The sequence below is a fragment of the Anas acuta genome, chromosome 2 (genome assembly GCF_963932015.1).
Source record: "Anas acuta chromosome 2, bAnaAcu1.1, whole genome shotgun sequence".
NCBI lineage: Eukaryota > Metazoa > Chordata > Aves > Anseriformes > Anatidae > Anas > Anas acuta.
This window is the reverse complement of record NC_088980.1, coordinates 21,545,822-21,573,462: the sequence shown is the minus strand read 5'-3', so window position 1 is coordinate 21,573,462 and position 27,641 is coordinate 21,545,822. Positions and strand designations below refer to the sequence as shown.

The 27,641-nt window shown below is 40.5% G+C and overlaps 1 protein-coding gene across 3 annotated transcripts in view; it reads right to left on the bottom strand.

The window, feature by feature from the left end:
* The window catches only part of ST8SIA6 (ST8 alpha-N-acetyl-neuraminide alpha-2,8-sialyltransferase 6), a 40,218-nt gene that overhangs the window by 11,678 nt on the left and 899 nt on the right, over positions 1 to 27,641 (bottom strand). For 2 of the 3 annotated variants that reach the window (XM_068673832.1, XM_068673831.1), the window contains exons 3-5: positions 18,204 to 18,302; positions 12,489 to 12,575; positions 855 to 999 (exon numbers count right to left, since the gene is read on the bottom strand). In XM_068673832.1, coding sequence (XP_068529933.1) covers positions 855 to 999; positions 12,489 to 12,575; positions 18,204 to 18,302 — 331 coding nt within the window. The remainder of the gene's footprint in view (positions 1 to 854; positions 1,000 to 12,488; positions 12,576 to 18,203; positions 18,303 to 27,641) is intronic. The other variant, XM_068673833.1, reaches the window with a different exon arrangement.

Below are 27,641 nucleotides of genomic sequence, written 5' to 3'. Positions count from 1 at the left end.
GGGAGCACTGGCATTCAACAGAGAGGCCAACAGCTGGGCTACTTCAGCTGCAGAAACTGAACCTCCTTGTAAAACTGAGTCAAAACTTGCTTACAGAAATCATTATCCTTCCTCATTTTCTCATCAGCTTGCTCAAAGAAAAGCAGGAGGGGGCACCATTATGAACAAGGAAAAAAAGAGTGGGGAAAGTAGCAGATGTCATGCTGCCTACCAAAATATCACAAAACAACATGTTCAAATACTTTGTTCAGCTCTGAAAAGACACCAGGAGAACACACAGGCCAGATACCTCTGGTTAGCCTAGCAGGTATATATATGCACAAAAAAAACCCCTACATTTTTCTTTCCTTCATTGTAAGTTTGGAACCACTGTAACTTTCTCCTTTGCAATGAAGATTTTAGTGATTCAGAGCAGCATAAGAAAGGACTAGGCTCATCTCACAAATCAAGAATGCCAAAAAGGGGTAAGAGGGCTCCCATGCACTCATATTGGGAAATTAAGTACAACTTTGTGCCCCTCTTTGCCTGGTCTCCAGAGCTTGTATGTCTGTTAAAAGTCTCCAGCTGCAAAATCTGATTCCTCTGCTCAACCTGTGTTTCTGGCTGCAAAGGCCCCACACCGCTATCAGGTTTATCCCCAAAATAGCTTTCATCTATGATGTGCTGTCCATGCCTCCACCACTGCAGAAGAAAGCTTTAAAAAAAAAAAAAAAAAGGTCTTGCAAGGTGAATGAAGAAGCACATACAGGGGCTGAAGGGGCTCTACCATATGAATGAAACAAAGCAGCTCTATTACTAAACCACAATATAGGTGATACTGCAAGTATAATAACAGGCTAGGCTACAGTTCTTACCACAGGCAGCATCCTATAAATGTCCTCTGTAATAAGGATGGTCTTTTTACTGTCCACTTCATAACTCATGTTACTTCCCAGTGGGGTGTTGTTTTGAGAAGCAATAAAATTGTGAGCTGCATCACAGCAGGAAGCCAACTCTGACCTGCAAAAACAAACAAACAAACAAACAAAACCTGCTCAAAGACAGGCAAATAAACAGAAAAGAGGTGGTACAGAACTAGCTGAATGAAAACCAGCTCTAATTAACTAAGCACCAAAAGTCTGTATGAACCCTCTACAATAATGTTATTTCTCTTGACTTGCTTTGTAGAGAAAGCCCATTTTCACAGCAAATGTTCAGGCGCGGATCAGTTCAGGAACTCCTTCCCTTGGCCTGTTTTGCTCTCTTGGTCTCCCTTTGCCATGCAGAAAAAGTCATAATCAGGCTTCTCCTTATTATTAACTGCTAAGATTATTGCAGAAACACTGAGAGACTTCATTTCCCCAAAGAGTTAACTATGGGATTTCCATCAACCTAGAACAAGTGATTGTGAGAAAATAGAAAGCCGAAGAAAGAACCACGCAGATGAAAAGAATGGTGATGAGAAGTACTGGGTATAGTACTCAGGGAACAAATAGATGGTTGCAAGTCATTTAATTAATAATTCATTTCTGCAACTGTTCAGCACAGTTTTCTTGTGCACAATATATCACAAATGTTAAATAAATTATATCACAACTTTTAAATAAGAGGACAGACATTCTCTCTGTAGAGGCAGTCTAGTTGTGCCCCAGAATACCTAGCAGAAGTCCTTAAATATGTAAGAGCACAAGGGACTCACTCAAACTTCATGTTGGAGTGAAGTCTCTATCACTCATCTTACAAATCCTGCTACCTCCAAATTTATAAAGACATATAGGTATGTAAACAACCTATTTTGTTAACTGTGAAATGCAATGGCAAGCCCCAGCAGACATTTGAGATCAGACCTGAAACTCTATAATGCATTTGGTTCAGGGAACAATGATCTCTGCAGCACTGGATCCGATTTTCAGATTGTGAAGCTGAACCATTCATGGCCAGCCATTACCTATCAATTGAAAGGACATAGCTATCTCGTGAAGTGTGATACAAAGGGAAATACCAACCACTCAGAGAGAGAAATTCACCGATAACAGAGTTGCTTGGAATTTAAAAAAAAATAACAGAGCAGGGAAAAGATAATAATTCCTGTCCAAACATGGAAGGTTAATCTTAATAAAGAATAAACACATTTACAGGAAGAGCCAGAAAAACAGGAACGTTTTATCTCAAACTTTTTCCTTTGCTAAGGTAACACAAACTTTGAAAAAATTAAACAATACAGGCCAAATTCTGTCTGAAAGTAAGCTGATTTTAATAGGGTAAGATGGGTAAGAGAAGTTGCTACATCTGATTTTATCAACATTGTATGCAGAGCACATATTCTAATAATAATATAATTTTACTTCTGATGGAGATGGGGGATGCTTTAGCATGTGGAAGAACCCAAGGACTGTATTTCCTGGAAGACAAGGGAAGAGAATGATTAGGTGGCAATTGCCAACCTACACTTCTCTTGAAATAATGGTCAAAATGGTGGGTGCAGAGGTAGAGAGGAGGAGTTTGGTAAGTAATAGGTTTGATTCATACATGAAAGAGCAAGAGCACTATTTCAATTGGCACATTTCTTACTGGTACATATTAACCCGTTTTAAATACTGGTATCTGAAACTCCTCAAAGACAAAGTTTCCAGATGTGTGAGGAACACTGGGAACGATTGTGTTCTGGGATGGAACAGATCTGAAATAACCGTACTGGGAGAGTTAGCAGGAAATGTTACTGGGAAATAATTACTCCTGAGAGAGTAAACAGTAGGGGTTGGATTTGCACAAGCCACATTCCAGTCCTGTCCCTACACACAGTGATTCCCATTGCCTTGCTTGAAGCCTTAAGGTTGGGTTTGCAGTCATCCAAAAACTGTTAGGTAGAGGTGGGGATGGAACTAAGACCATGCTCTTGTGGGTCAGGAGGTGCTTACACAGTGAAAATAATTACTCTGTGCATATAGTGTCCTATTTTAAACACATGGAAAAACACAAATTGAGCCATGAGGCAAGAAAGTAAAATAAGTAAGTCCAGGAATATTGAATGTTATTCAACCAGTGGTGACTGACTGGTCATACCTGCCCCATTTCAGCCCCCATGTCCAGCTTCCCCACAGCCCTGCCCTGCTGGCCAGGTTACTGCTCTGGGACCCCACTCTCTATCCCTTAGAGAGCAGCCAGCCCTCGTTGCTCCCTGGCAATCACATGGAGACAAGCAATAACAAAAATGGTAATTTTGATATTCTTGAATGTTTTTCTTAAAAGTAAACCAAGCAAGCCTAGGTATTTTCTGTGCCAACCGCAGGACTCTTGGAGTAGAAGGAATAACACCAGCATATTCTTGCCCAGCTCTCGTAAAGCAGAAGCGTGTGATGGCTAGCAGAATCTGAGAAAGCAAACTGATGATAGATAACATTCATTAATAAAGATGATGCATTTTTGCTTTTTATTACTCATCCACAGGAATGAATGCCTCAATAAAAGCAGAAACGGTCGGGGAAAAAAGCAGATATCAGAATTAATAAGAAAGTAATCACTTAAATTAATATTATGGGTTCACTGAGGAAGTAAAACAGAGCCAGACTAGTTCAGAAATGCAGCAAGAATACACATTGATTAATGATATATATATTCTTATATCACCTTACAGCATACATGCTAAGACATAACAATAAAAACCTAGCACCTAGATCAAATCAGGAGACTTCCACAGTGCCCATGCATCCAGGTACAAAGCTGGAAAGTGTGTAGCTGCAGACAGCAATGCTCAGGGGTGGCATACTCAGCAGTCTGTTCATATGAGACTTTCACAAGCTGGGACATGGGGCACCTCTACAATACAAAGAATGAAAGGGGTACAGACTGGGCAGTTCAGGTAACCTATTAGCACCACTATCATCCTAAATTAATGTCATTCATGGTCTCTGTCATGAGCTAACAACACCCTGAAGTGCTTATACATAAGACTGTGACATGTATTGCACGAGTTGTTTCTTCAACAGGTATGATACGTTAGGTGGTGTAAAGACAAGACAAAACTTTAACAAGTGCATCATGCCACCTGAGGAGAGAGAAATTAGTAAAATCTACAATACAAGACAATTTCTAACCAGATGGTGGGATAAGAGAGAGAGATCAGAATCATAACAGCATCAAATGATACTACCTGAAAGCCAAACTCTACATTTCCTTGGAAGGATAGAAAGAGATCCATGTTGTCTGTTCAGACCAAAAAAAATGCTGACATGGGGACAGCCCTTGGAAGCTGGGATGTTGCTGTACAGGTTGTGTATCCACCCCATATACGTGTAAGAACACGGGCACATCTTACAGTGAGGTTTAAGTGCCAATTGTTATCAGAGCTGCTACACCATTTGAACTGATAATACATATCTCATAAACCTGAGGAAGTACAGGCATGATAGCCTTAATCAATAACCTCACCAGAGCGGTGTGCTGCATTTGTCTCTGAAGATTTGTTTGTATTAGAAAACACAGCATCACTGTTGAACTGAATAACGCTTTTTATTGATCGTCAGATGCTTTTGCTGAATTTCTTCCTTCGTGGACCAGCAACACTGGAACCAGTTCTGTATTGAGGTCAACTGAGATGGGATTCTGAGCCCACACAGCATCTTCTGCTTTGCAGGCACTGAGAACTTAAGACAATCCTGTTTTCTGAAGCAAGTCTTCAAAGTATTGAGACAAGACAAAGGAATGATGTTTTCCAACTCCTATGCAGTTAGTCCATATTGAATCATGGTCAGTAATACAGCACTGCTGCATTGACTGCACCTGCATCAAAAATCCTCTGCGTAACACAAACCCACCACACAAATACTATACTTTATTTAGTGAACTGGAAGTCAGATGTCTACGTATCTGCAGGATCTAAACATGCTGATGCAGTTTCTTTACAGCTTCTGTAGTAGCTGTGTAGCCAGAAAACTCAGTCAGAACTACTGTATCCCTCCCAGCTGCAGAATTAATTAGCTCAGCCTGGTTCTGCACAAATATATGTCTCTGAGCTGGTTCGGTGCTTGGGCACAGCCCGCAGATGCCTGCTGACAAGACACAGCATGTGCACATCCTGAAGAGACTGCAAATGTCTCGACACTTTCCTTCCAAAAACTCATTTTGAACCAGCCATAAAGTTCAAAGCAGTTGGTTAACCAAGGGCTAGCAGAGTTTCTCAGCAGATCCAAAAGCAAGCTTTGTCCTTATCCTGAGTGGAATGGGAAGAATGTAACAGTTAATCATGGTGAAATCTGTCTTCATGCAAACAGATTCTGCAGAGTTTAAAAGATCCTGACTCCTCCACATTACTCATATAAGCAGCAAGAGGACCCTTGCTTCATCCTCCTGCAGAAAGCATGACGGTTTTTATTCAGAATGCTTTCTTTCATCAGAGAGGCTTAGCTAAAGTCATTTTGTTCTATATTTTTCAAAAACGTATATTCAGATAAATACCTGCAGGCATTTGCTTCTGCACAAAAACCTTACTCACCCTAATAATTTGTGGCACAAAAAAGAAGATACCACTGGAACAGTCTGCTCCAATCTAGGGCTGGACCATTGGCCAACACAGTTAACTGTGATCCTCAAGGGGTTACTGTCCCCGCCATGGCACGTGAGTTGGCAGAATCTGACACAACTCTGTGAACTTCATAGGATTTATTTTCCGTAGGTAACACTTCAGCGTGACACCAGTGCCTGGAGACAGGAGGCCAGAGGGCATTCTTCACCGCTGAGGACAGCAGTGTGAAATATATCACAGTGATTATACATTGGACTAAATAGAGGTGGGAGAAGGGAAAAGTGGATGTAGGGTATAATATTGCTCTAAAAAGTAGATGCTCAACTGTCCACTAAGGCCACTGGGGGAAGGGTGAGAAGAAGTCATCTTCATTTGCACAAAAGAAAGTTTAAATTTGCTATTAGGAAGCACGCTGAAACAGGTTGCTTGGGTAAGGCACAGAATCTCTGGAGATTTTTAATAGATAACATGGCCAAACATCTTTCAGTAATGTTCCAAGTCAAGATGGACTACAAAGATAGTCCAGAAACCACACAGTCTTGAGATCCCTTCAAGCTCTGTATTTCTACAGACTGAAATCTCTTCAATTCACCTTTCATAAATATCTGTGTAAGTGAATGCTTGTTTTCAAAAAACATACCATGTCACTCTTATTTGCACACTACCCACACCAGCAATGCTTACTGCCATATCTCTTTGTGGCTCTTCAGTTACTCAGTCAGGAACTGAAACACCACATAAAATAGATAACCACACACAAAGTAAGAATGGAATTATGTAAAGCTGTAACTCCTCTGAGCCTGGTGCTAAGTGTATTTCACAACATGGCTTTTAATATCATTTGAATAAAAGACAAAGTATTCAAAGTAAGGTCTGTGGAGTACTAACAACCAGAGAAAATCTGCATTTTCCCAATAGCTTTTTTTAGTTTTTCACTTAGCTTGGGTATTTGCAACCATCAGTTCATGCAAGCTATTGTACTGTATGTGTGCAGATGACAAGGACTTTGAGGATTCACATTGAAGAGACAATACCAAGAACCCATAAAAAATTCCTCAATGTAGCAGCAAAATGTAAAAGGTGCAATCACAGACAGTGAGAGGACCTCTTATCTATGGCCACTCCTGTAATCTTCCACAATGAGCAAACAATTATCTTACTGTAGTGCACTGGGGATGCTAGACCATGTTACTGCTTTCTCCAGGCTTTTGTCAATCCAAGTCAATAGCATCAAAGTGCAATGAGGCATATTATGACATATTCCAATCTTTTAAAAAAGCGTGGTTAAATATATCTGGAACAGAATATGCTGAAGGGATATGCTACACTGACAGCCCTTGAACTGTTTATAAATGAAGTAACATCATTTATGTCTAAGACAATGAAATCCAACAAGGTTGAACTTGAAACCAAGGCTGAATACATAACAAATGCAATAAAATTTTCAAACCAAAGACTATGTAAAGAGTCAACCATAAAACATAACTAAATCTGTTTCAAAATCAGTCTTCCCTTACAGGAATCCTCCAACATTTAGGAAAGTATAAAGGCTGCAAAGCAATTTTAAGATTCATCCATTTCTCCAAACTGTCACCAATTCCTCTGTCTTGACCCAACCTTCTCCTCTTCTGAAATGCAAAATATGTCTTTGAATATATACTTCTGATTTTACATATGGTCTATTAAACCCACAGCAAATGTATTCTTAAATCACACCATAATCTCTGAGTTATTTCTTGTATACTGGAATGGAAGACTTCAGAGAGTACAGTGGAATTATTGATCTGTTTAGTGTTAGGAAAGCTATTGATTATGTGGTGGTGTGATCTTATGTAAGCATAAATTGACCTTGCAGGGTATTTTATTTGTGTTTCAACTGTTTCACTGCAGTACACAGCTGTGTTAAGCAATACTGTTATATATGCAAGAGTGTAACGTAGTACAAATTAATCCTTCTGAGAAGCAGTGAGATTATATAATCTGCAGCAATGTTTATCACACTTTTCAGAGGAGATATTAAAGTGGAAAAAGTAATAGAAATTGACTGGAATAAAAAGCAGAAGAGTAAATAACAGGGCTAGGACAATGGGTTGGTCTCAACTATTTCTTTTCAAGATCTAGGGTTCTTTTCTAAAGTAGTAATGTTTCCCTAAAAAATAAAAGGTTACAAATATTTTGGTAGCTGTGAAGCGGTCCGTTGGCTAAACTGTGGTGTAATATCAGGATTTTTAGAACTGTATTTTATATCTAGGAGTTTCCTTTCCTCTTCATTATCAAGTGCAAATAAGATTTTCAGGAATGGTATTTGCAGAGGGAGGGGAGCCAGAGTCCACAGCTCACACGGGGCTATCACAGTACAACACTGCTCTGAAGAACTGCTGTATCACTTTGCCAGGCTCCAAGCTCAGCAAGGTACCCCAGAAATACAGTGCCCAGAGGCTTCTTTGAAACACAGCATCTGCTCAGCCATTCTCCATATCCCCCCTCTCCTCCTCCCCAGCCATTTTGAGGGCTTTTTTTTTAGCTATTTGCTAGCTTCCAGCAAAAACAGGAGTTGCAACGATCTGGAGGAACTACAGATTATTTGCCACCGTGGGAGCATAGCCCAAATGAGAATACATCAAGCTTAAAAGTCTGTAAAGCAAAGGGATGTGGAGGTGTAAAAACCAATTACAGCTTCCACCCAATTGGGTTCTGTAATTTGTTGCACTAATGAAACATTTCTTTTAAGTGGAAAACCTTTGAAGAATACTAATATAATAATTAATATTCAGGTTACCTAGGGAACCTAAGACTCTACCGACTGTAGCTAGAAGAGCCTTTGCAGAGGAAGCTACCCAACACTGCTTTTTTTCTAGAGCTTTAAGAACGATGCTTCCAGGCAGCAGTGAGATTATGTCACCTCTCTTTCCCAGTTTGCATCAATCCTCTCTAATAACTACGAAATCCGAGGACTTGCTTTGTCTAAAACAAGTTAGAGCTGATGTAAATCTGAAAAAGGAGGAAGAAACTAGGTGAGGGTAGTGTCAAAAGGATTATGTGAAGAAGCTAGATGATTGTAGAGCCATAAAGAACAAGAGAAATAATAATAATAATAAAAAAAAAGAATAAGAGAAGCACAGCTGAATTGTATAAAGGAAAGGTCTGAATAAAATCTTTAATATTTCTCTATTTGTCAGTAGCATACACAGAAGTGTTGGTGAAGAGTTTCCCTGAATTGCTTTTAGTAGGATGCCATTTATACCAGTAAATTAACAGCATTGCTAGGTCTTCTGCTATATGTACGTCGCCTTTGCGAGCATCAAGTGCTAAGGAACTCCTTAGCAGGGGCTGACAAACAATTACATGGGGCACCCCAAATCTTAACTAGATTGCTGGAGCAATGAACCAAGTGCTTGCACAAGTTTCTCCAAGGTTAGCCTCAATCTAGCAGTGCTGATGTCAGCATTACAGATACTGAATTAAATGAAGCTCTAAGAGCCTGACTGGGGCTGCACAAAAATCCACCACAGAAGAGAGACTGTGGGTATGAGAGGTATTAAAGAGGACATCATGGCTTGCCCTTGCCTCATGATTCTTTTTGACTTTGAGAAATGCATGGGTAAATACCACACGATTGTCAAGAACCACAGACCACTGCCAGACAGACATGTAGTCTAGCAGATGTGAGCACACACGCTGGAGCAGCTTTAGAAGAAAACATTTGGAAAGGGAAAGGGGCAGCTCTCTGACAATGAAGGGACTCAGTTCACACAGCTGCATGGCAAAGCTGAGCTAGGTAGAGGAGGGTCAACCTGGAATCCTGCTCTCTGCTTTTTGTACAATGCCTTGGCACTAGCACTGTGGTTTGTGCAAACCAGGGCTGTCAGCTGTAGCCCTTTTGCGAATACACGAAGACAAGTATTTCTTTCCTGTATTGCAGCTATAATTCTTACTTTTTTTTCTTTTTCTTTTTGGCTTTGATCTGCTGGGAGTTTGGCTTACAAGGAAAAATGATGTGTACTCATTGGCACACAGTGCTGTCTTCTAGGAACTCAAGAGTTATTGGATTGGATCACATATTCATTCACCCCACTACCAGAATGAGAGTAGCCAACAGCAAAAGCTGCAAAGGAAAACATAAGAAAGCTTCTTTGAGAAATTCACTACCCCTGGGGAAGCTTCTGTTGAACCTTATTAATTAGAGGTTAGTTTATGCCCTGGAGCAGGAGACATTAAATCCCTTATAAATATGCATGTTTATTCTTCAGAACTTCAGAATAATACAGAGATGTTGTACAACTGACACCACGCCTGAGAAGCATGTAAGTGTTCGCTCCGTTTAACAGATGGGCAAACAGGGAAAGAAGTCAAGCAGCTCCTCTGCAGTCCAGTCAGCGGGCAGACTTCTGGTGGCACTGGCAGGTGAATAACGCGACAGGCAGTTTCAAGCTCTCCTCCTGAAGGTGGCTAGCTGTATTACCTAATTCCTGCTGCACGGCCCCTCCGAGATTAATTTCCTCTCCTGCAAAATGGGTGTGTTTATCTACCCACTTAATGAGATTTTTAGAACTGAATAATATTTATATTACACAATTATTATGCATTACTGATACTACACAATGTTAGAAGAAGGAAGAGATGCGCTGCCAAGGGATTATTAAATCATTAATTTCACCACATTTCTAGAAGCTCTGTTCCCCATAGAGCTCTGTCAATGCGTCTCTTCTCAGCTAGAGCATCCTTTCAAAATAGTTCCAGGCTCTCGTGCTTAAGTCTAATAAACAAGGCTGGGAGTGCAGTAAGCACGCAGTGTATACTGATTTAGACAGTAAATTTTATACTGAATTTTTCTCTCTTTTTTTTTTTTTTAATTTTCCCTTAAAAGTCTGTTTTGACCAACTACTAAGAAATTGGGAGCCTTGAAAATCTCCAATATGGTCTGGGAGCAAGGATAACTGTAAAATTTTAATATCCTGTTTCCAGAAAAGAACAGAGAAAATGACTCTGAAAGAAAAAAAAAAAAAAAAGGAAAAAAAAGAAAGAAAGAAAGAAAGAAAGAAAGAAAGAAAGAAAGAAAGAAAGAAAGAAAGAAAGAAAGAAAGAAAGAAAGAAAGAAAGAAAGAAAGAAAGAAAGAAAGAAAAGATTTATGCAAGAGCACACAGCTTTTGTAAGATAATCATCAGCAATGCCTCAAACCAGAGAACCAGTCCTTGGTCATATCGATAGAGCTTTTGGATGATATCAATGCAGGTCAAATTTCATACAGAGAGAAGAACACAGAATGCTGTCTTCAGAACTGCAATTACAGCACAGGTTGTGCTATGTGAACTAGCCAGGATCCCAGCCAGTTTGGTTGTTAAAAAGCATTGAAACCCTAACAGCAGAGTTCTTGAATGTCAAAGGAGTATCAGAGCTTATCCAGCCTGTGCTGAACCATGGGTTGCAAAAGATTTTTTTCACCTGGTATTAGGGCTAAGTAAAAGCTGGCAAGCTCACCTCAGTGTAAATACAATCCATATGTTCTTTATGCACCCCACAGTTTGCTCTTTTGTATATTTCCAGTCTGATCACTGGTTTTATAACCCACTTTGACCACTTATGACTCCCTGTCCTTGCCAGAAGGCAAAAAGATAGCATATGGAAGAGTAAGTGTCTCATCCTTAAAGTCCAACAGCCTTATGTGAGGGTTTAGATAGAAGGTGTCATGCTCCATTCTCACAGGCCTGGAAGATGTAGAAGTTGGCTCAGGGGAAGGTAGATTGTGGAAGCAATAAATAGGAAAGAAGCAAAGCTGGAACAGGGAGCAGTTACTCTGACTTGTGCACCTAGCACAGCAGAAATGGAAAATTGCTGTGAAGTGGTGGCTGAAGGAAGGAAGGAAGAGAGGTTCAGAAGGAAGAGAAGTTAAATAAAATAAAAAGGGAAGCAAAAACTCTAACTATAGTAGTGTGAACAGCAAATGAGAGTAGTTTTATATTTTGTCAACTCTCCAAAACACCCACCTGTTCTGAACCAGAACTGACTGCTTCAACAGTTCCTTATCATGGTCTGATATCTCTGTGCATAGCTAAAGCCTGCCTGAGTTAATTGAAAGTTTCTTAGACCTTAACTCTCTGTAATATAGTACCTCGGCTTCAGGAAATGCTATTAATCAGTTACGATACATACCAAACCCAGCAATTTATGTTGCACAAAAAGCTTTTCTTCCTCCTCCCCGCCTCCACCAACAAACTATTTCTTCCAGTAGCATCAAGCTGAGCTTGTGGATATTAAGTTTTCAGTGCTAGTCAGTTCCAAGGAGTTGGAAGGTAGGACAGTTTAATTATTTTTAATGATCTTGATAGAATCTTTAATTCTGATCCATGTAATAATGGAATTCAAGAGAGTATTCACCCCTGAGAAAAACAAAATTGGCAGAGGGAAGCTGTTCTGTAAACACAGCATGATGCATTTCCAAATGAATGTGGAAGCTTTTTGGGGATCTCTGTCCCTACTGAGCAAGTACTTATGTGCCATCCTGAACAAGGACAGATGTAGCCATGTGTTTATATGCATGGAGGCCGTGACAGAGCCAAACCTAATGAGTGCCTAGGGTGCTGCTGCAATAGAAGCAATAGTCTTGGGGTAAGACAGAAACTGCTTCACTACAATCTTTACCAGGGTGCCAGTTCAGATGGATAACATCACATTACTCGTTTTCTTTAATACTGTAGGTTTTGTGTCAGGAATATTTTTAATCCATTCCAGATCAGTTAGTTAACTATTCATTATAGAGGAAATAGGTGAAATCACTTCATTCGTGTAGTTCTTTTATCTTACTCAGTTTGCACAGTTCAGTTCAAATAAACAAGTAGAGTCCCGGCAGCAAAAGCATAATACAAATGTATTGCTGCAAATGAAGTCTGAAAGCAATACAAAATTATCTTTTCAAAACGGAAGATCTAAATTTATGGCTTGTTAGACAAGTCTAGGGTAAACAGTTTTTTCTAAATGAGCCAAAATTACCTGAATTTTGCGGATTCTTCTGGTCTCCTTATCCACGTGCAGTTCTGTAGCTTTTTGACTATGTGAAGATAATAATCTTCTGAATATCTAAAAAAAGAAACAACATCAAACACTTGAATATATATATATTTAGAAACAGTCTCTAAAACATTCAAATGATGCATGTATTAATAATAATGCGCATGGTGCATATATAATAGTTTGCTTTTAGAACTCCATGACCTATTTTATTTCCATAATTTATTACTGTACTGTCTTCATTTAATTAGCATGACCTATTAAACATTGGTTCTTAATAATGATGTCCTAATGAACTTTTCTTTTCAGAAACTTTCAAATTACTCTGGTTTCAAACGTAAGTATTCAACCATAAATATCTTGAAGTTATTAGATGCCTCAAAAATTATCTCTTGTACAAAAGTCCAAAATAATACAAACCCCTTGTTTCTTGTATTTGGTGTTTTAAACTTCAAAACTATTTGACGTGTCTCTTGGAAACAAAGACTAAAATTACACTTTTTAAGCCTTTTCCTTCATACACCTTATCCAATCCCCAAAGCTCAATTCAGTCATCTAAGACCATAAACCAACATTTACAGATATAAGGTTTCCTTCAGACTATCTTTTAAATTAAAAAAAAGTGTTTTACATCAACCAGAACTAAGCACCAGAGGGGTACATGTACCCAAAGAGTTGTACGCTCTTTTTATGGGTTGTTTCAAGAGATTTAAATTTGTCCATATGTGAAATACTGCAGACTGTGTAACCAAAACAAATTGAGACATTTCTTCCCCGGTTCAATGTTAACTCTCCCATTTGTGCTTGGTTCCTACTATAAGGTTTTTAAAAACAATGACTCTGACTTAAAAGGAGGACTTGGCAGATGGAATAAGAGATGACGTGGATGTCAAGGCTACAAATTCTATGTGACTCATATCTCCAGCAAATATCTACCTTGTACCATTCTAGCAAAAATGGCTTAGTGTTGGCCCAAAACCAAATGATTATGAGTTTATTTAACCTGGAACTTAGAAGTGTGTATTTCAAACAACCTTAAAACAAACGTGGGAAGGCATGAAACCCCACTTGTTTTTAAATGGAGCATGAGAACTGATAAAAAGAGAAACGAAAAGGCAATGATGGCTTGCAACAGAAGAGCACTCAACAACCCAAAAGCTTCCTTCTCTCTCCACGTTCAACATGCTTTTAGTACCACAGCTTTATGGTAAACATTTGAAAAAGCAGAACACTTTTCTTTTTGTTTGTTTGCTTCATAAAAGTACAGCTATGGCTAGAGTAACCTGCTTTGTCTACCCCAGAGTAAAATTACTTTGCATTTCCACATGGCAAAAGAAATGAAAATTTCCTAGAGGAATTCTGCACCAGAATTGGTTTTTGCCTCACGTTTGCACCTGTGACAACATGCATGATGTTCACTCTCTACGCACAGATACAGGAAGCATTACCAGACACAGAAAACACCTAAGGAACCAAATCATTGTAACCAAACTGATTTTACTGAGCCTCTTGCACAGCTATAAGAGAGCAGGAAGAAATGGGCTGAAGTGGGAGCAGCGTGCAACTGGTTTCATTGCAGCTGTGGCCAGCCTGACCTGCTGCAGTACCTTCCTCCTCCTTCCACTCCAACTCCATGTCTGCGCTCTCCCTTGTGCCATGGCTGGTACTGACTCGACACCACCTCTGTTGTGTTTTTACCAGCTTTTGCCCTGGGCAAATGTCTCTCTAAGCCACTTTTAGTCACTACCATGGCAAAAAAAAAAAAAAAAGTAATATAGAAGTAAATAAAAAATAATAATAAAGCATATATATTTTCTTCTGCTTTAGTGTCTTCAACTGCATCAGGAAAGACCCCATCACACACCATTACCAGTATAAGAAGTGACAGAAGTGGAGAAACTGGGAACGAGGCCTTCCTACTTTGGCAGCTGCCTGCTGGTACATTGTGCTAGCAGCCTTGCAACTGCAGCCACAGACGATGGAACTAGTTCCTTGCTGAAGCAGCCACCCAAACTGGCTCGTCTGTGGGGTCAGAGGAGTGCCAGCAGCAGCACAGGGCAGGACAGGCAGCGTGTGAGCAGGGGAGGGTGGGAGAGAAGCAGAGGATTTGAACAGCCTATGCTAACGTTGAATCACTCGTCTAGTTTTGTTCCTTAAGGCTAAACAATAAATAAATCTTAGATGTTGGGACGTAAGGTAAAAAAAAAAAATCAAAAAATTAATAGGATAACAGAGTGTGAAAATTTACTTAGGTTATCATTATCTAGGAGAAAAAATATAGGGAAGGGAAAGCAAGTTCTAGCCTGAAGACATCTATAAGATGAAAATAAGAGTCAGAAACAAATAGGAAAATTACCAGGAAGAAATGGCACGGACTGACAAGTTATTAGCAAGTTACAGGGAAACATTTCGTGTGGATTAAAATCAAAGCATCTTCCACAGCGCTAGTATTAAGGCCTCATGAGAAACACAGGCCTGTCAGAAACTGTGAGGGCCTCCTGCTAGGTGTAACAGAAGCTGTAAAGCTGCACCTAGGGTAAAAACACCTCTCACAGCGCAAGGACACGGCTGCCTTTCCACTGCTCTGTGCTGGATGGAAATCACTTGCCCAGAGGTGTCCCAGGGCTCACCAAGAAGCCACCGTCCCAGGTCCGTATGGGATGGAGCAACGCCTCTGCTCACCCTGTGCACCTAGTTCTGCTCCTCCTGTGACTTACAGAGACACCACGGCCTGTCAGACCTCATCTTTACCCGTGCTGGCACAGCACCACAAGCATCAGAGATATCTCAGCAGCAAATCCCTGGGGACAGGAGCTCTGCGAGGCAGCTGCCACATCTGCCCGCAGCAGCGTAAGGCGTCCGTGCCGGTCAGTTCCGTGAAATGAACTCCACTTGAACGCAGACAATATTCCCATAGATTAATTTAATTTAATTTTTTTTTTTTAAAGACTCAAAACGAAGCTCTGGGATTTGCTGCAGCTGGGTTTACAGCCCAGAAAGCTTTGTTTTCCTCTCGGAAAGCCTATTTTAGCATTTCCTGCTCTAAAGGAGCCTCAGGGACACGCTCCAATGGAATCAGTCCAGGAAGGCCATCAAGATATTATTTCATGGCTCTGCTGTAACCTAGACAGTCCTTTTCTCCACTGTTTCATTTTAAAGAGCTGGAACAATACGTGTATTTCCACTGGCACCTGAAAACTTAGAGTACGTGTTCGATGATGCTAAAATATCTTTATTATTAAGTTAAATTGAACTCTAACAATATGTGGATGAGCCAGTAATTACAGTGCTGAGAATAGCGAAAGAAACATGTTCGGTCCAAGTTTTGTCTGCCACCTGCATCCTAGCCATTACAGAAATTTGTTCTTGTAGGAAACTCGCTTACACTGTTTGAGTCTTGCTGGCAAATAACACCTGGAAGGGGTTGGTTTTGCCTAGTACTCATCAAGTACACATTGGCCTTCTATGTTAAACGCCGTGGTTAACACGGAATTATTACGCATAGTTGAGGCACTGACAAAGTGCCTTCTAATTTTTGGCAGCTATCTAAAAGAAAACAGCAGGGACAGCATTGCTGAGATAGTAGGGGCACAACAAGTAAAACATCAGAGCAGACAGACAGATGTAGCCCCACTGGTTACTCACTAGAACTAACACCTACTTGAAAAAAAAAAAAAAAAAAAGCTATTTGATTTAGCAGGAAAATTGAGCAGCAGACATGAGAAAGGGAGAACTTCCTATTTGGCAGCTTACATTCAAGAAAGAAACAAAACCAAAAAGAAAAACATCAGAAGGAAAAGCAAGAGAAATGGAGGATCTCTTGTGCCTTTGGAGACTTTAATACTATAAAAACAACTACTGGTTTTTAAAGCCCTCAGGAGGCTGTGCACAGAGCTTGCTCTAGAATGAAAATGGAAAGCTGCCAGCAGAACACAGCATTTCGAGCTCTTTTATCACCACCAGCACATACCTGTTATAATAATACTTCCCACTTACATAGCATTTTTTACTATCAAATCATCTGACAAGCTCTGAACTAGGATATTTTTCCAGTCTCTGCCAGCTCGAGAGGCCAGAGAGTCCAGAACATCCCTGAAAGTCTCAGGCTGCAATGTAAAGCATTTCTACACCATGCCCGTGGGTCACACATCGAAAACGCAGCCAACATCCAGCAGCTCCTCCCAGTGAAGGGCAATGAGTTGCACTATTCATGGCACAGAGCAATGCTCTGCTCTTTTGTTCCAAATACCAGTTGCTCTTCCCACCTGCCCATTAGATGGCTCACCTCCTTTTTCTTTAGCCACAAAATAAAGGTCTGGTACTTCCTCACGTTTCACCTACAAACTCAGCTTCAAAATGTTCTGGATGTAAAAAGCAAGTCTGCATTCCTACAGCCTCTACAGCTTTGTAATACACAGGATAACAGGACCTATACCACCAGAGCTGGATTTGGGAGCCAATATAGTGACTGCTTGTGCTTCTCTCGGCATTGAACAGGTGCTTCAATTATATTCTTTGCCCTCTGTTTGCCCACCTCTGTTTCAGCTCTCACTAGCAGTGGAACGGTAGCATGATACCATAATACCACCTCTCAAAAGAGTAAAACTTCAATGATAATGTTGCTGATGAGATGGAACAGTGGCGGGAGAAGAGGTTATAGAAGAGGAAAAAAAAAAGAACTGAAATAGTAAAGGCAAAATGCTGGTAATATAGTGACTTAAAAATGGGTGGAAGATCTTAAAATGCAAAGAGAAATTGAAGAGGGGGCAGAAAGCACAGGAGAACATTTAAAATTATGATTCAGTGGTTCTTTATTTTTTGTGTTAAGGAAAATTTTGACTTCCCCAGTCCTTTGAATTGGGAAAAGCACATAATTATTTTTAGCAGAATTTTTGTTTCTCATTCCATTCCACTTCTCTTCACAAATGAAGAAGAAGGAAAAAAAAAAAAAAAAAAAAAAAAAAGCTTCCAATTTTAAAGACACCATAGCACATAATTAATTTTAAGCTGGCACTTGGTCCTAATAGAACACTCTTCTTACTTGCAATGTTTTATTTATTGCTGTATCCTTACTGGCACCATGTTACATGTCAAAAGTAATGGGCTGCCTTTCCTACCTCCACTTTAGCAAGTGGGAAGGAATTTGAGCAGGGCTGATAGCAAGGATTTTTTTCCATGTCAGGGAAAGGCAGAACAGCAAGTGGAAACCAGAAATGGAATTGTGTTTGTTTTGATGTATCTAAGATTGAATAATTAGTTTCCTGTGCACTAGTTATTATAATAATGAAAGCAATTAAGAAGTTTTTATACTAGTACATTTCTATACTTAATCTAGTGAATATGCTGAAAAGAACTACTAACTAAGGTTGCTCATAGCGGGAGTGTTCACCAATCAGGAAGAAGACATTCAAGAATGAAATGATGCCTCACAGATTCTGGTCTACCTTTTTGCAAATACCTTGTAAAAAATCAGAATGAGAAATCTTGTTGACTTACACTGTGAATTAAAAAAGAAAATCCAACCTAGAATAAATATAACTTGTCAAAGAAAAAATGCAGGCAAACATTGGTTGAACAATTTCAGTTTCCTGTTGTGCTGTTCCACATTAATATCATAAAGAATTATGTGAAAGAGGAGGACAATATTTTAGGCTTTTATTTAAAACAAACAAAGCAGAAAGCACAGCAAACACCTACCTTTTCTTCTTGATTGATGATGATAAAATATTGTCCTGAATCGCCTTACACTTTGCAGCCTGTTCAAACTGGTAAATTCCATTTTTATTAGCAGTTGTTCTGTTAAAAAAGTGGGGTGGGAGAAAAAGCAACATGCTTTAAAAGAAATAACATATTCTGACAGACCCGTTGCATTTACTTTGCTGTGACACTAAGATTAATAACTGTTAATTTAGCTGAAAACATTACCAAAGCAATCTTATTCACCTCTATTGTGAGGCTCTTGTATAAAATGAGAGTTTGCTGCTAGTGACTATAACATATTAGATTCCTTAAAGAAACTCTATTTCATAGTCTGAATTATATTTTCTGCTTTACACTGTAATCAGAAAAATGTAATTAAGAACTAAATGAAACAGGAAGCCTCTTGAACATTACGAAGATATTTAAAATATTTGTCATTAAAATATTCCAGCAGATGTGATTTCCTAAAGCTGTTGATGAAATGCAATATTCAGAGCCAATATAATATGTATAGGAAACACCACAGGTGAAGTGGATCATTTTACTTGGGCCTTAACTTATTGACTCGAGCTTAATACTTCCTTCCTTGTTTATTCTTTATTTACACAGTGAGAATAAATACTTGTAAAAGGAACCAATGCAAGTGCCAGACAGTGATCTTTAATTCCTGTTGCCTTATTTTCACCAAAATCCTGTGTGGTCCTCTTGCTTTGGCAGTCCTGCCAGCCTGAGCTGTAAAATAGTAAATGCCTGAGATACCACGGTCTTATTTCATTCACCTCAGTTCACCATGTACCCAGGTTTAATCTCATACAATCACCCTCCTCCTTCATCAACCTTCTGCTGTCCGTATTATCACTTATCATGATGTTCCTTCCTCCATCATTTTTATTTTCGCCGTTCCTCACCATCTTTCCACCTGCCTCATTCCTCTTGGTTTCCTTCCACTGACTCACTACTTACGGAGCACTTGGACACTGCAGCCTATTTACCCAAACCAAAATTAGAAATACAGGAGACACAGATGCTGTGTCATTCGTTCCTGGCTAGGAGCTGCAGCAGTGAACAGACCCCATGCTGTTCCTAGAAGCACAAGGGTCTTCGTGCTTCATACACATCGCAGTCTGCTTCTGCATCATCATTCTTTACTGACATGGACCAAAACTATTTTGGCTTCACCTGTTGAGGCCAGAGCTGGTTGTCCTGTACCATGTCCAAGTGGCTTTTGAAGATCTCCAAGGAGGGAAACTCCACAGCCCCTCTGGGCAACTGGTGCCAGTGCTTTGTCACCCACACAGCACAGGAGTGCTTCCTGATGCTAAGAGAACCTCCTGTGCTCCATCTTCTGTACACCCTCCTTTCAGGTAGTTGTACACATTGAGATACCCCTGAGCTTCCCCTTCTTAGACAAAATCCTAAACAGACATCAGCAGTGTGCCCAGGTGGCCAAGAAGGCCACAATGGCATCCTGGCTTGTATTAGGAATAGTGCAGCCAGCAGGAGCAGGGAGGTGATTGTCCCCCTGTGGTCTGCTTTGGTGAGGCCACACCTCAAGTGCTGCGTTCAGCTTTTGGGCCCTCACTACAAGGACATTGAGGCCCTGGAGCACGTCCAGAGCAGGGCTATGAAGCTGGTGAAGGGCCTGGAGCTCAAGGCCTGTGAGGAGCGGCTGAGGGAACTGGGGGTGTTTAGTCTGGGGAAGAGAAGGCTCAGGGGAGACCTCATTGCTCTCTACAACTACGTGAAAGGAAGGTGTGGAAACCAGAGGTTTGGCCTCTTCTCACAGGTAACTAGTGACAGGACTACAGGGAATGGCTTCAAGTTGTGCCAGGGGACATTTCGGTTGGAAATGAGGAGAAATTTCTTCTGCGAAAGAGCAGTCAGGCATTGGGATGGGTTGCCCAGTGAAGCAGTGGTGTCACCCACCCTGGGGGTGTTCAAGGAAAGGAATAAAGCACCTTTTTTTCTTCTTTCCATTGCCCATAAATTTGCCCCCCAAGGAAGCATGCCCCTTGTTGAAGGCAATGGTAAGACCACACAGCGTAAACCACTACTGCCCTTTGAGTTCTGCAGTGATTTTAATGTGTAGTAACAGCTGGCACTACCCGCCGAGAGCTCCACGGCTGACTTTGCACACAGCTTTTTATCTAATTCTTTTTCAAGGAGTGACACACAAGGGCGAGGGCAGAAGGCTCTCAAAGCACACAGTTCAGGGGGTCAAGCACACAACTCTACCGATCATACATGGTAAGTGACAGCAAGTATTCTGCTTACAACGTTTGGGTACACAGGTTTATTGCAGCTTGGCTTGAGTGGTTCTGTGTACACAGAAGAACCAGGTGGGCTGCCCCTTCCTTTCATAGGATAAACCAATGCCTGTTCCCAAACAACTTTGTTTAGTGCTAATTCATATTTCCTCTCCTTTGCTTCTTTTAAATCAGCAGGCTGGAAACGATCCTTCTAAAGCTGCAGCTTCAAGAAAGAGAAATAGCTACAGGCAAAGCTTAGCTGCATAAACAATACCTAAAAAAAAAGAACTATTGTTATCATAAACCAAGCGCATGTTACTGCTGCCAATTGTCTCTAATTACAGCTGAAAATCAAGACATTGGGCGCTGCCTTGAGAAGTGGCCCTTGCCCTTCTGAACCACAGCTGGCCAGAGGAGATCACCTTCACCATGAAGCCTGCCAGGAAGACCATGTCAGGAGCTGGCTTGCAGGTTTGATCAGGTCGCTGCTGGGTGCATTTGCAGGCATTTCTGGAGAAGAAACATCCTTTCACAAGCAGGATTCAACCGTGTGCAGAGAGGGGCCTTACAGCTCCCTGATAATTTATGTCCCGAGGTCAGTGGAGGCAGTGAATAACATTCTCTCAACCAAATAAAAGCTTTATTCAACAGACTTTTAGCATTTTAAATTCATAGCGCTAAGATCAACTGAAGCGCGTTGCCTTGTTTTTTTCATATGTAATTGTTTTTTATGCACACATTTACAAGAATTGAAAAATTCAAGAAGGAAGAATTCAGATAAAAAAGAATGAGCAAAATAAATTGCTGTTCCATTTTGTCATTAAACCCTGACAATCACTTTTATAGCCACCAGTGGAGAGAAAAGGAATAAGGAATCTTCCCTTCCCTTTCCATGATCCATATAGAGACTGGTGAAAATGGCACAGCTGTAGCAAAAAACAAACATACTTTTTAATCCACACTCTTTATCCATACAATGCAGACACAAGACAGATCACCAAAATATTTCTGCTGTGTTTTTTTTTTTCCCCCCCCCATGCAAATTTGACTCAATGCAAAAAGACACACAAATAAAGCAACTTATTTGCAAGGCATGCAAAACAATGACTTCTTCCAGTAAAGGTTAAACTTTTGAATTCCTCTTTCACCATTAGAGTGGCCTCTGCTTCACATGAGCAGAAGATTTTTGCATTCAAATAAAAAGGGGTGTGCAAGGGGCATTCCAGACTTCCGCTGCATTATTCATCGCAGAGTTGTGCAGACATCACACTCAGATTAGATTTCTGATCACTTCGGACGGTCATGCCAGGCAACATTTATCACTGCATGAATTTATATGGCTAGTGGATGACAGTTTTTGTTCAGTGCTTGGAACTGTATGGAAACTTTTTCAATTAAATCAGATAACATATCTAACAACGCAGACATCAGGCTACATGCAACTGACTTTGTAAACTCCAGCTAGATGAGAACTTGAAGGGGAAACCATGCCAACCAATCTGTTGGCTCAAACATGTAAAACAGATGAAAGGTCCATTTCTGATAAAATTCCTTTAAAGTTTTAGATGTTCTCAAAGCCTATCTTACTCGCCCAAATCTGAAAGAAGGGTGGTTTTGTGTTTTTTTTTTTTTTTTTTTTTTTTTTTTTTTTTTAAATTGTGTATGAACAGCTTGAGGGCTACATCCTTCCTATGGTAATTCTAGAAACTCAGAAAGTACACCATCTGTACTTTAATAAAGCCACAGTACATTAAGATCATGTACCATATTTATCAGTATGCTGTTATGCTATATGTTACTCACAAAAAGACAGAATACAGCATTTCCTCAAACTGTAAAAGCCTTTAAGACATGGATTGCACCCACTTCCATGCAGTACTATGGACTTCACATGGGTTCTAGGTCCTGAGAGTCAATGCACACAAATAAAATGTAAATTCTAAAAAAAAATATATAAAAAAATAAAAAATCAATGGAAATTAATTGACCACAGCAAATACACTGTTAGTCTGTGTGTCCAGCTCAGGAACTACATGTCTTCTCGCAGGAGGATGGTGTTAACAAATGAAAGGTAACCAGGAATAGGGAGGGAAAAAAAAGTGTGTTACTGTTTGTAATCACGTTCCAGCAACTGGGCTGGAGAGGCAGGTTGCTCCAGAATACCCTCTTAAATTGAGAAACCGTATAGGAAATGCAAGGCCCCTTTTGCTGTACCTATAGCATTCAGTCCTGGGACTGTAAGGGGCCGTAGTGCAGGGAGTCACCAGACAGACAGGTACCTCTGGTAACATGGAGTTCTAGGGAAGCAGTGGTATGGCAATGGAAATAAAAGAGAAGCCCCTTAAAAAACAAACAGACATGATTCCCCTAAAAATGAGGACAGTAGGGAAGTGGATGCATATAGGGTGGACAAAAAAAAATTATGTACGGCAGGAAAAAAATATGGAAAAGGAAATAATAGCGTTGCAACCTATACCATAACACAGAGATATGCCGAGGGCTGAAAGACCAGTCCTCCAGAATTCCCACAAAAACAGCTGGAAACTATTAAAGAATTTGGGATGAGGTCTTTGAAAGATCTCAGGACTCAGCTGCCTCGCAGCACCACAACAAACAATAACTTCACTCCTAATTTCCAAAGGAGTTAAGTCCACACTGAACATCAGAGAAAAATCCCACTCTTTGGCTTTATTTACTCGCTGCCCAGCAAAACTAGTTGTTGCATTTTTTCCTGTGTCTTCCTGTTCTTGTCTCCCTGATGTAGCACAAAACCTGTGAACTCTGTTCTGGCTGAGCATCTCCAGCTAGGCAGGCTAACTTCTGCATGCACAACTACACACTCACATCCTTCTGGCTCTATACAGATCGTGGATACCTTCTAGCTTAATCTCTCCCTTGAAGTGATTCATTTATATTTGAATCTCATACTCTACCAGTTGAATACTAGTTGTTAAAAACCTGTAATCCTTACTTCCCTGGGAAGTGTGCTCTTCAGAGCTGTCTTTGACACCACTTCAAAATGAATCGGATGAGAAGAATATAGTGATGTTTTTAAGGTTCACAACACCTTGATTAATAAGGCAATATACAATTTAAATGCTTGGTGAAATGGACTATGAAAATGGCTTTATCAAGCCATATTTGTAAGGAATAAGAATTTGTCTTTTAAAATTAATCACAGTAACTGTGAAAGAGACTGATCCTACTATCCTTGTTCAAGTTCCCATGGAGCTTTTGCTTATCTAAGGAATGCTAAATCAGGTCTTTAAGGCAAGCTGTGTTTTGAAATTATTTGGTAGACCTTCCAGTGCATTCACAAACATTATACATGACATCAGATACTTTTTATTTATAAAATCCATTAACAGCATGGCATACAAAATGGAAAACAGTATGCAGAGTCTCATGGTGGGTAAAGTGAAAAAAAAAAGGTACTTACATTGAAATGATGTTACAATCATACATGATAGACAGAATGACAGAGCAGTTTCACTTGGACCAAGTAAACAGAAAGGGGAACTGAAAGAGGCTGGGAAACCTTTCACCACTGTCAGAACATGAATGTGTCCAGGCAGCAGCTTTCTGCTGAACACCTATTCATTTACACGGAACTAATACACGAGGCATGCCTTAGAAACGTGCTTTTAAGATATGTCTGCATGCATCACTTGGGAATGAAGGGAAAGAATACTAAAACAGCAGTAAAATTAGTGAAGTGGTCACCAATGCTGACTAATCTAAACTGTAGCAAATTATTTGTGCAATAAACTAAGCTACTGTTTATAATCTTGGTAATAACCCATCTCTTCTTCCCTTTCTGTCTGCCAGGATGCAATATTTTGACAGGAGACTGAATGTACAGGTCTCTGTAGCATAGTTAATTAAGTATAGTTGTTTATTCCCTAGGCCTGCATAAAGATCTACTGCTGAGGGAGGAATTGGGGAAAGGAGAACTATGAAACCCTGTATCAATACTAACTTGTTTACTCATAGCTCCTCAATCACTTCCTCCCACTGTTCAATTACCCCAACAGCCTCTACGCTGTGCTTGCCTTCAACCTGCAAGGACAGAGAGTAAATTAGGAAAATAGTAAGAGAGTGCCCTAAAATAGGCAATGCACACAGAATAAAAGAACAGCGGTGGTCAGTTCTTCAGGGTACTGCTGCCTTGTTAGTGCTCGTATATAAAATGTACATACGTAGTGCTTGAAAAGGCTATTTTCACCTTCCTGGTAGGAGCTGGAATTATTTATCTGCTCAATATGCCACAGTGCAAAAGGAGCTGGAATTCCTGCTCAACCTTAACGTAGCACACTCATGGCAGCTCCATGATGAGGGAAAGACTACCTATGTCCTCTCAATATAGACATCCTCCCGTGATGAGCACTAGCACAAACACATCTGCTGGCACAAACACAAGCAGGGAGGGAGAACTGAGTGTCTAAAGGTGGGACAAGCGCAGGATTACTTTTTTGGTTGCACTGTTGGCCTAGGCAAGTTTAAGCTGTACCTGCAGTTACAGCTTAAAACATGAGGGGATGGTATGAGGCACAGACATGAGGATTTGCTAGAGAACAATCCCATTGCAGTAAAAATGATACCAGTTACATGAAAAAAATATTGGGGAACTACTAGAGAAGTCTTGCTAGCAATGGTTGTGTTTTCACTAAGAAACCCTTCTAACAGATAGAGGCTGTGAAGTAAATCCAAGGCAAAAACTGGAAATCACACTGCAGAGGCAGTCACATTGTTTGAGATTTCTAACATTTAGCAAGGAAAAGCGGTATGAAATGTCTTGTAAGAGACAAAAACACATCTTCAAGGTTACCGTGATCTTCAGAGAACTTCAGGTGCCCAGTCACTGTCTAATTAAACACTGCTTCACATAGTAGCTGCCTAGATATCTAAGACAGTCTGAACCAAGCTCCTGTTTTCCATCCTTTCATCTTTCAGTTTCATCCTTTTAAAAGAATTACTCAAAGTGAAAGAGCAGATTAGCTTCCATTATTGCAAGGCAACAGAATAATAGGGTCTTAGAGATTCTTCAGTAGATGTTTGATTACAAATATGCATCCAACAGCAAAGGAAATCACAGTAAGAGCAAAGGTTAGCTTGCGATTCTAAAGATCACCTAAGCCACTAATTCTGATTGGAGTTCAAAAAGGAAAGTGGCCTTTTTTTCCCCCCTCACTGCAGTTGGTGACAAAAATATTAGCTTGCCAGAGAAATGCGTCAAACTGATGAAGAGATCAGAGTCTAACCTAACACCTATGCACACCCTCTTATTCTTACACAGGGGAGGACGTTGCTGTCAGCAACACAGCACGGCTGCTCAAACCTTCAGGGTACTTTTGGTGCAGCCTTCCCAAAGTGTAGTTCTCATAAAGATTGTTCCTACTTTTATGCATCAACATACTAACTGTGTCTCATCTGATTCAAAAATCCACTAATCCCTACACAAACTTTCAGCCATGGACTCTTCTGTCCTTTTGCCATACTCATGAAGACTGCAACAAAATCCCACCAAAAACTGGAGTCTAATTCCTACTGCCCACATCATCCATCTCCATCACTGAGGGATTGGTCTGAATCTCCTGAACGAGTCCAGATGCTCTCTGGATCACATCTCTCCAGCATGGCCCTCAGCCAGGCCCAGTCCAGCTGCTGTCTGGATGAAATCCCCACAGCATGGCTCCCTGCCCACTCCAGCTGCTCTCTGGATTAAATCGTGGCTCCTGGTCAGTCCCGCAGCTCACTCTCTCCTTCCTCAGATGCCAAACATGTGCCACAAACTCCTGTAAGGACAGCCTACCAAGCACAGTCACTCAGGTGAGAAAGAACATCCCCTTTCGGACTCAGCCAGCAAGCCATCCCTCCACTCTACTGCTATTGGAGCTACAGTGAAGTGAAGCTTTTTGGAAGAATAATTCACTTATTGTACTTTTGCAGTCACTTAGTCACTAAAATATATGATTTCAGGTTGAGGGAAACTGGCTCCACTTTGGTGTCAGAATCCTTCAAGCAGTTTAATGAAAAACATGTATTTAAAACCTCATGCTTGCTTGCCTTGTTACAGAGATTAACAACTGACCCATGCACACGGTGAATTTTCAACCCTCTCTGGTATGTGTTGCTTCCACTTTTTTTGCTCCAGTTGTGTGTGTACTAATAGCAGATGGGAAGTGGCTAGATTCTGCTCTCTGAAGTGCTCTCTGCCAGCAGCATTTCTAGTCAATTTGACTCCATGGTTTAGCACACAGAGCTGAGTGGCAGGAGACTGCAGCTCAGAAACAAGCAGGGAAAGGCAGAGTATGAGAAGACGGTTGCAGGGGGGAACCACAGACATAACACAAAACAGAGTGGAAATGAGAATGGAGAGACAGATAGAAAAAAAAAATTAAAAAAAAAAAAAGCAGAACAGAGCACATACTGCAAAGCCAATAAACTGTAAGGAGTGGAAAAGAAGAGAAAGAGGCAGAAAGGGAAAAATGAACAAGGAAAGAGAAGCAGGCTAGAAGAACATAATAGCAGCTCGAAGTCTGCAAATGCTCCTGTTCTTTCCTTTCACTCTGATTTTGAACAATGTTACAAACTTATGGAAGTTCAAAACATTGAGGTGTGAAGCACAGGGGTCTCTCACTGGAAATGTATAATAGACCTACTGTTGGGGTACGTTGCAAGGGTTATTAAGACTACTGTCACTTGCATTCACTTAAGGAGAGCATATGCTGTTTCAGCCTCAAATTTCAGTTAAAATAGATGAAATGCTGGCCTCAGAAAGGTTGCCTGCAGAGTCACCACTGATTTCAGTATAGCCAGGACATTGCAGCTTCAGTTAAAGACTCAGCTCCCATGTTCTTTCTGTGTTTTTTTCTCCCCTCATTGGAACTGCAATGCTAACGTGGTCATATAATGTAAAAGACAATATTTGCAAAAATATTTGCAAACTACTTCTTAGATGGCAGCATCTCACGTGGGGATGCACCATCCCCTTCTGCACTATTAGTTTTCCTACAGTGCGCAAAGACTCGAGGACAAAAACATCGGTGTTACCGCTGATACCTGCACGTACGGCACAACTTGTTTCACAGCTGATTTAACCAGGCATTTTCTTATCAAACTTCCAGTGCAAACTAGCAGGCTGTAAAGCAAAGATTTAGGGTGATGCAAAAGACCGAGGCATGGG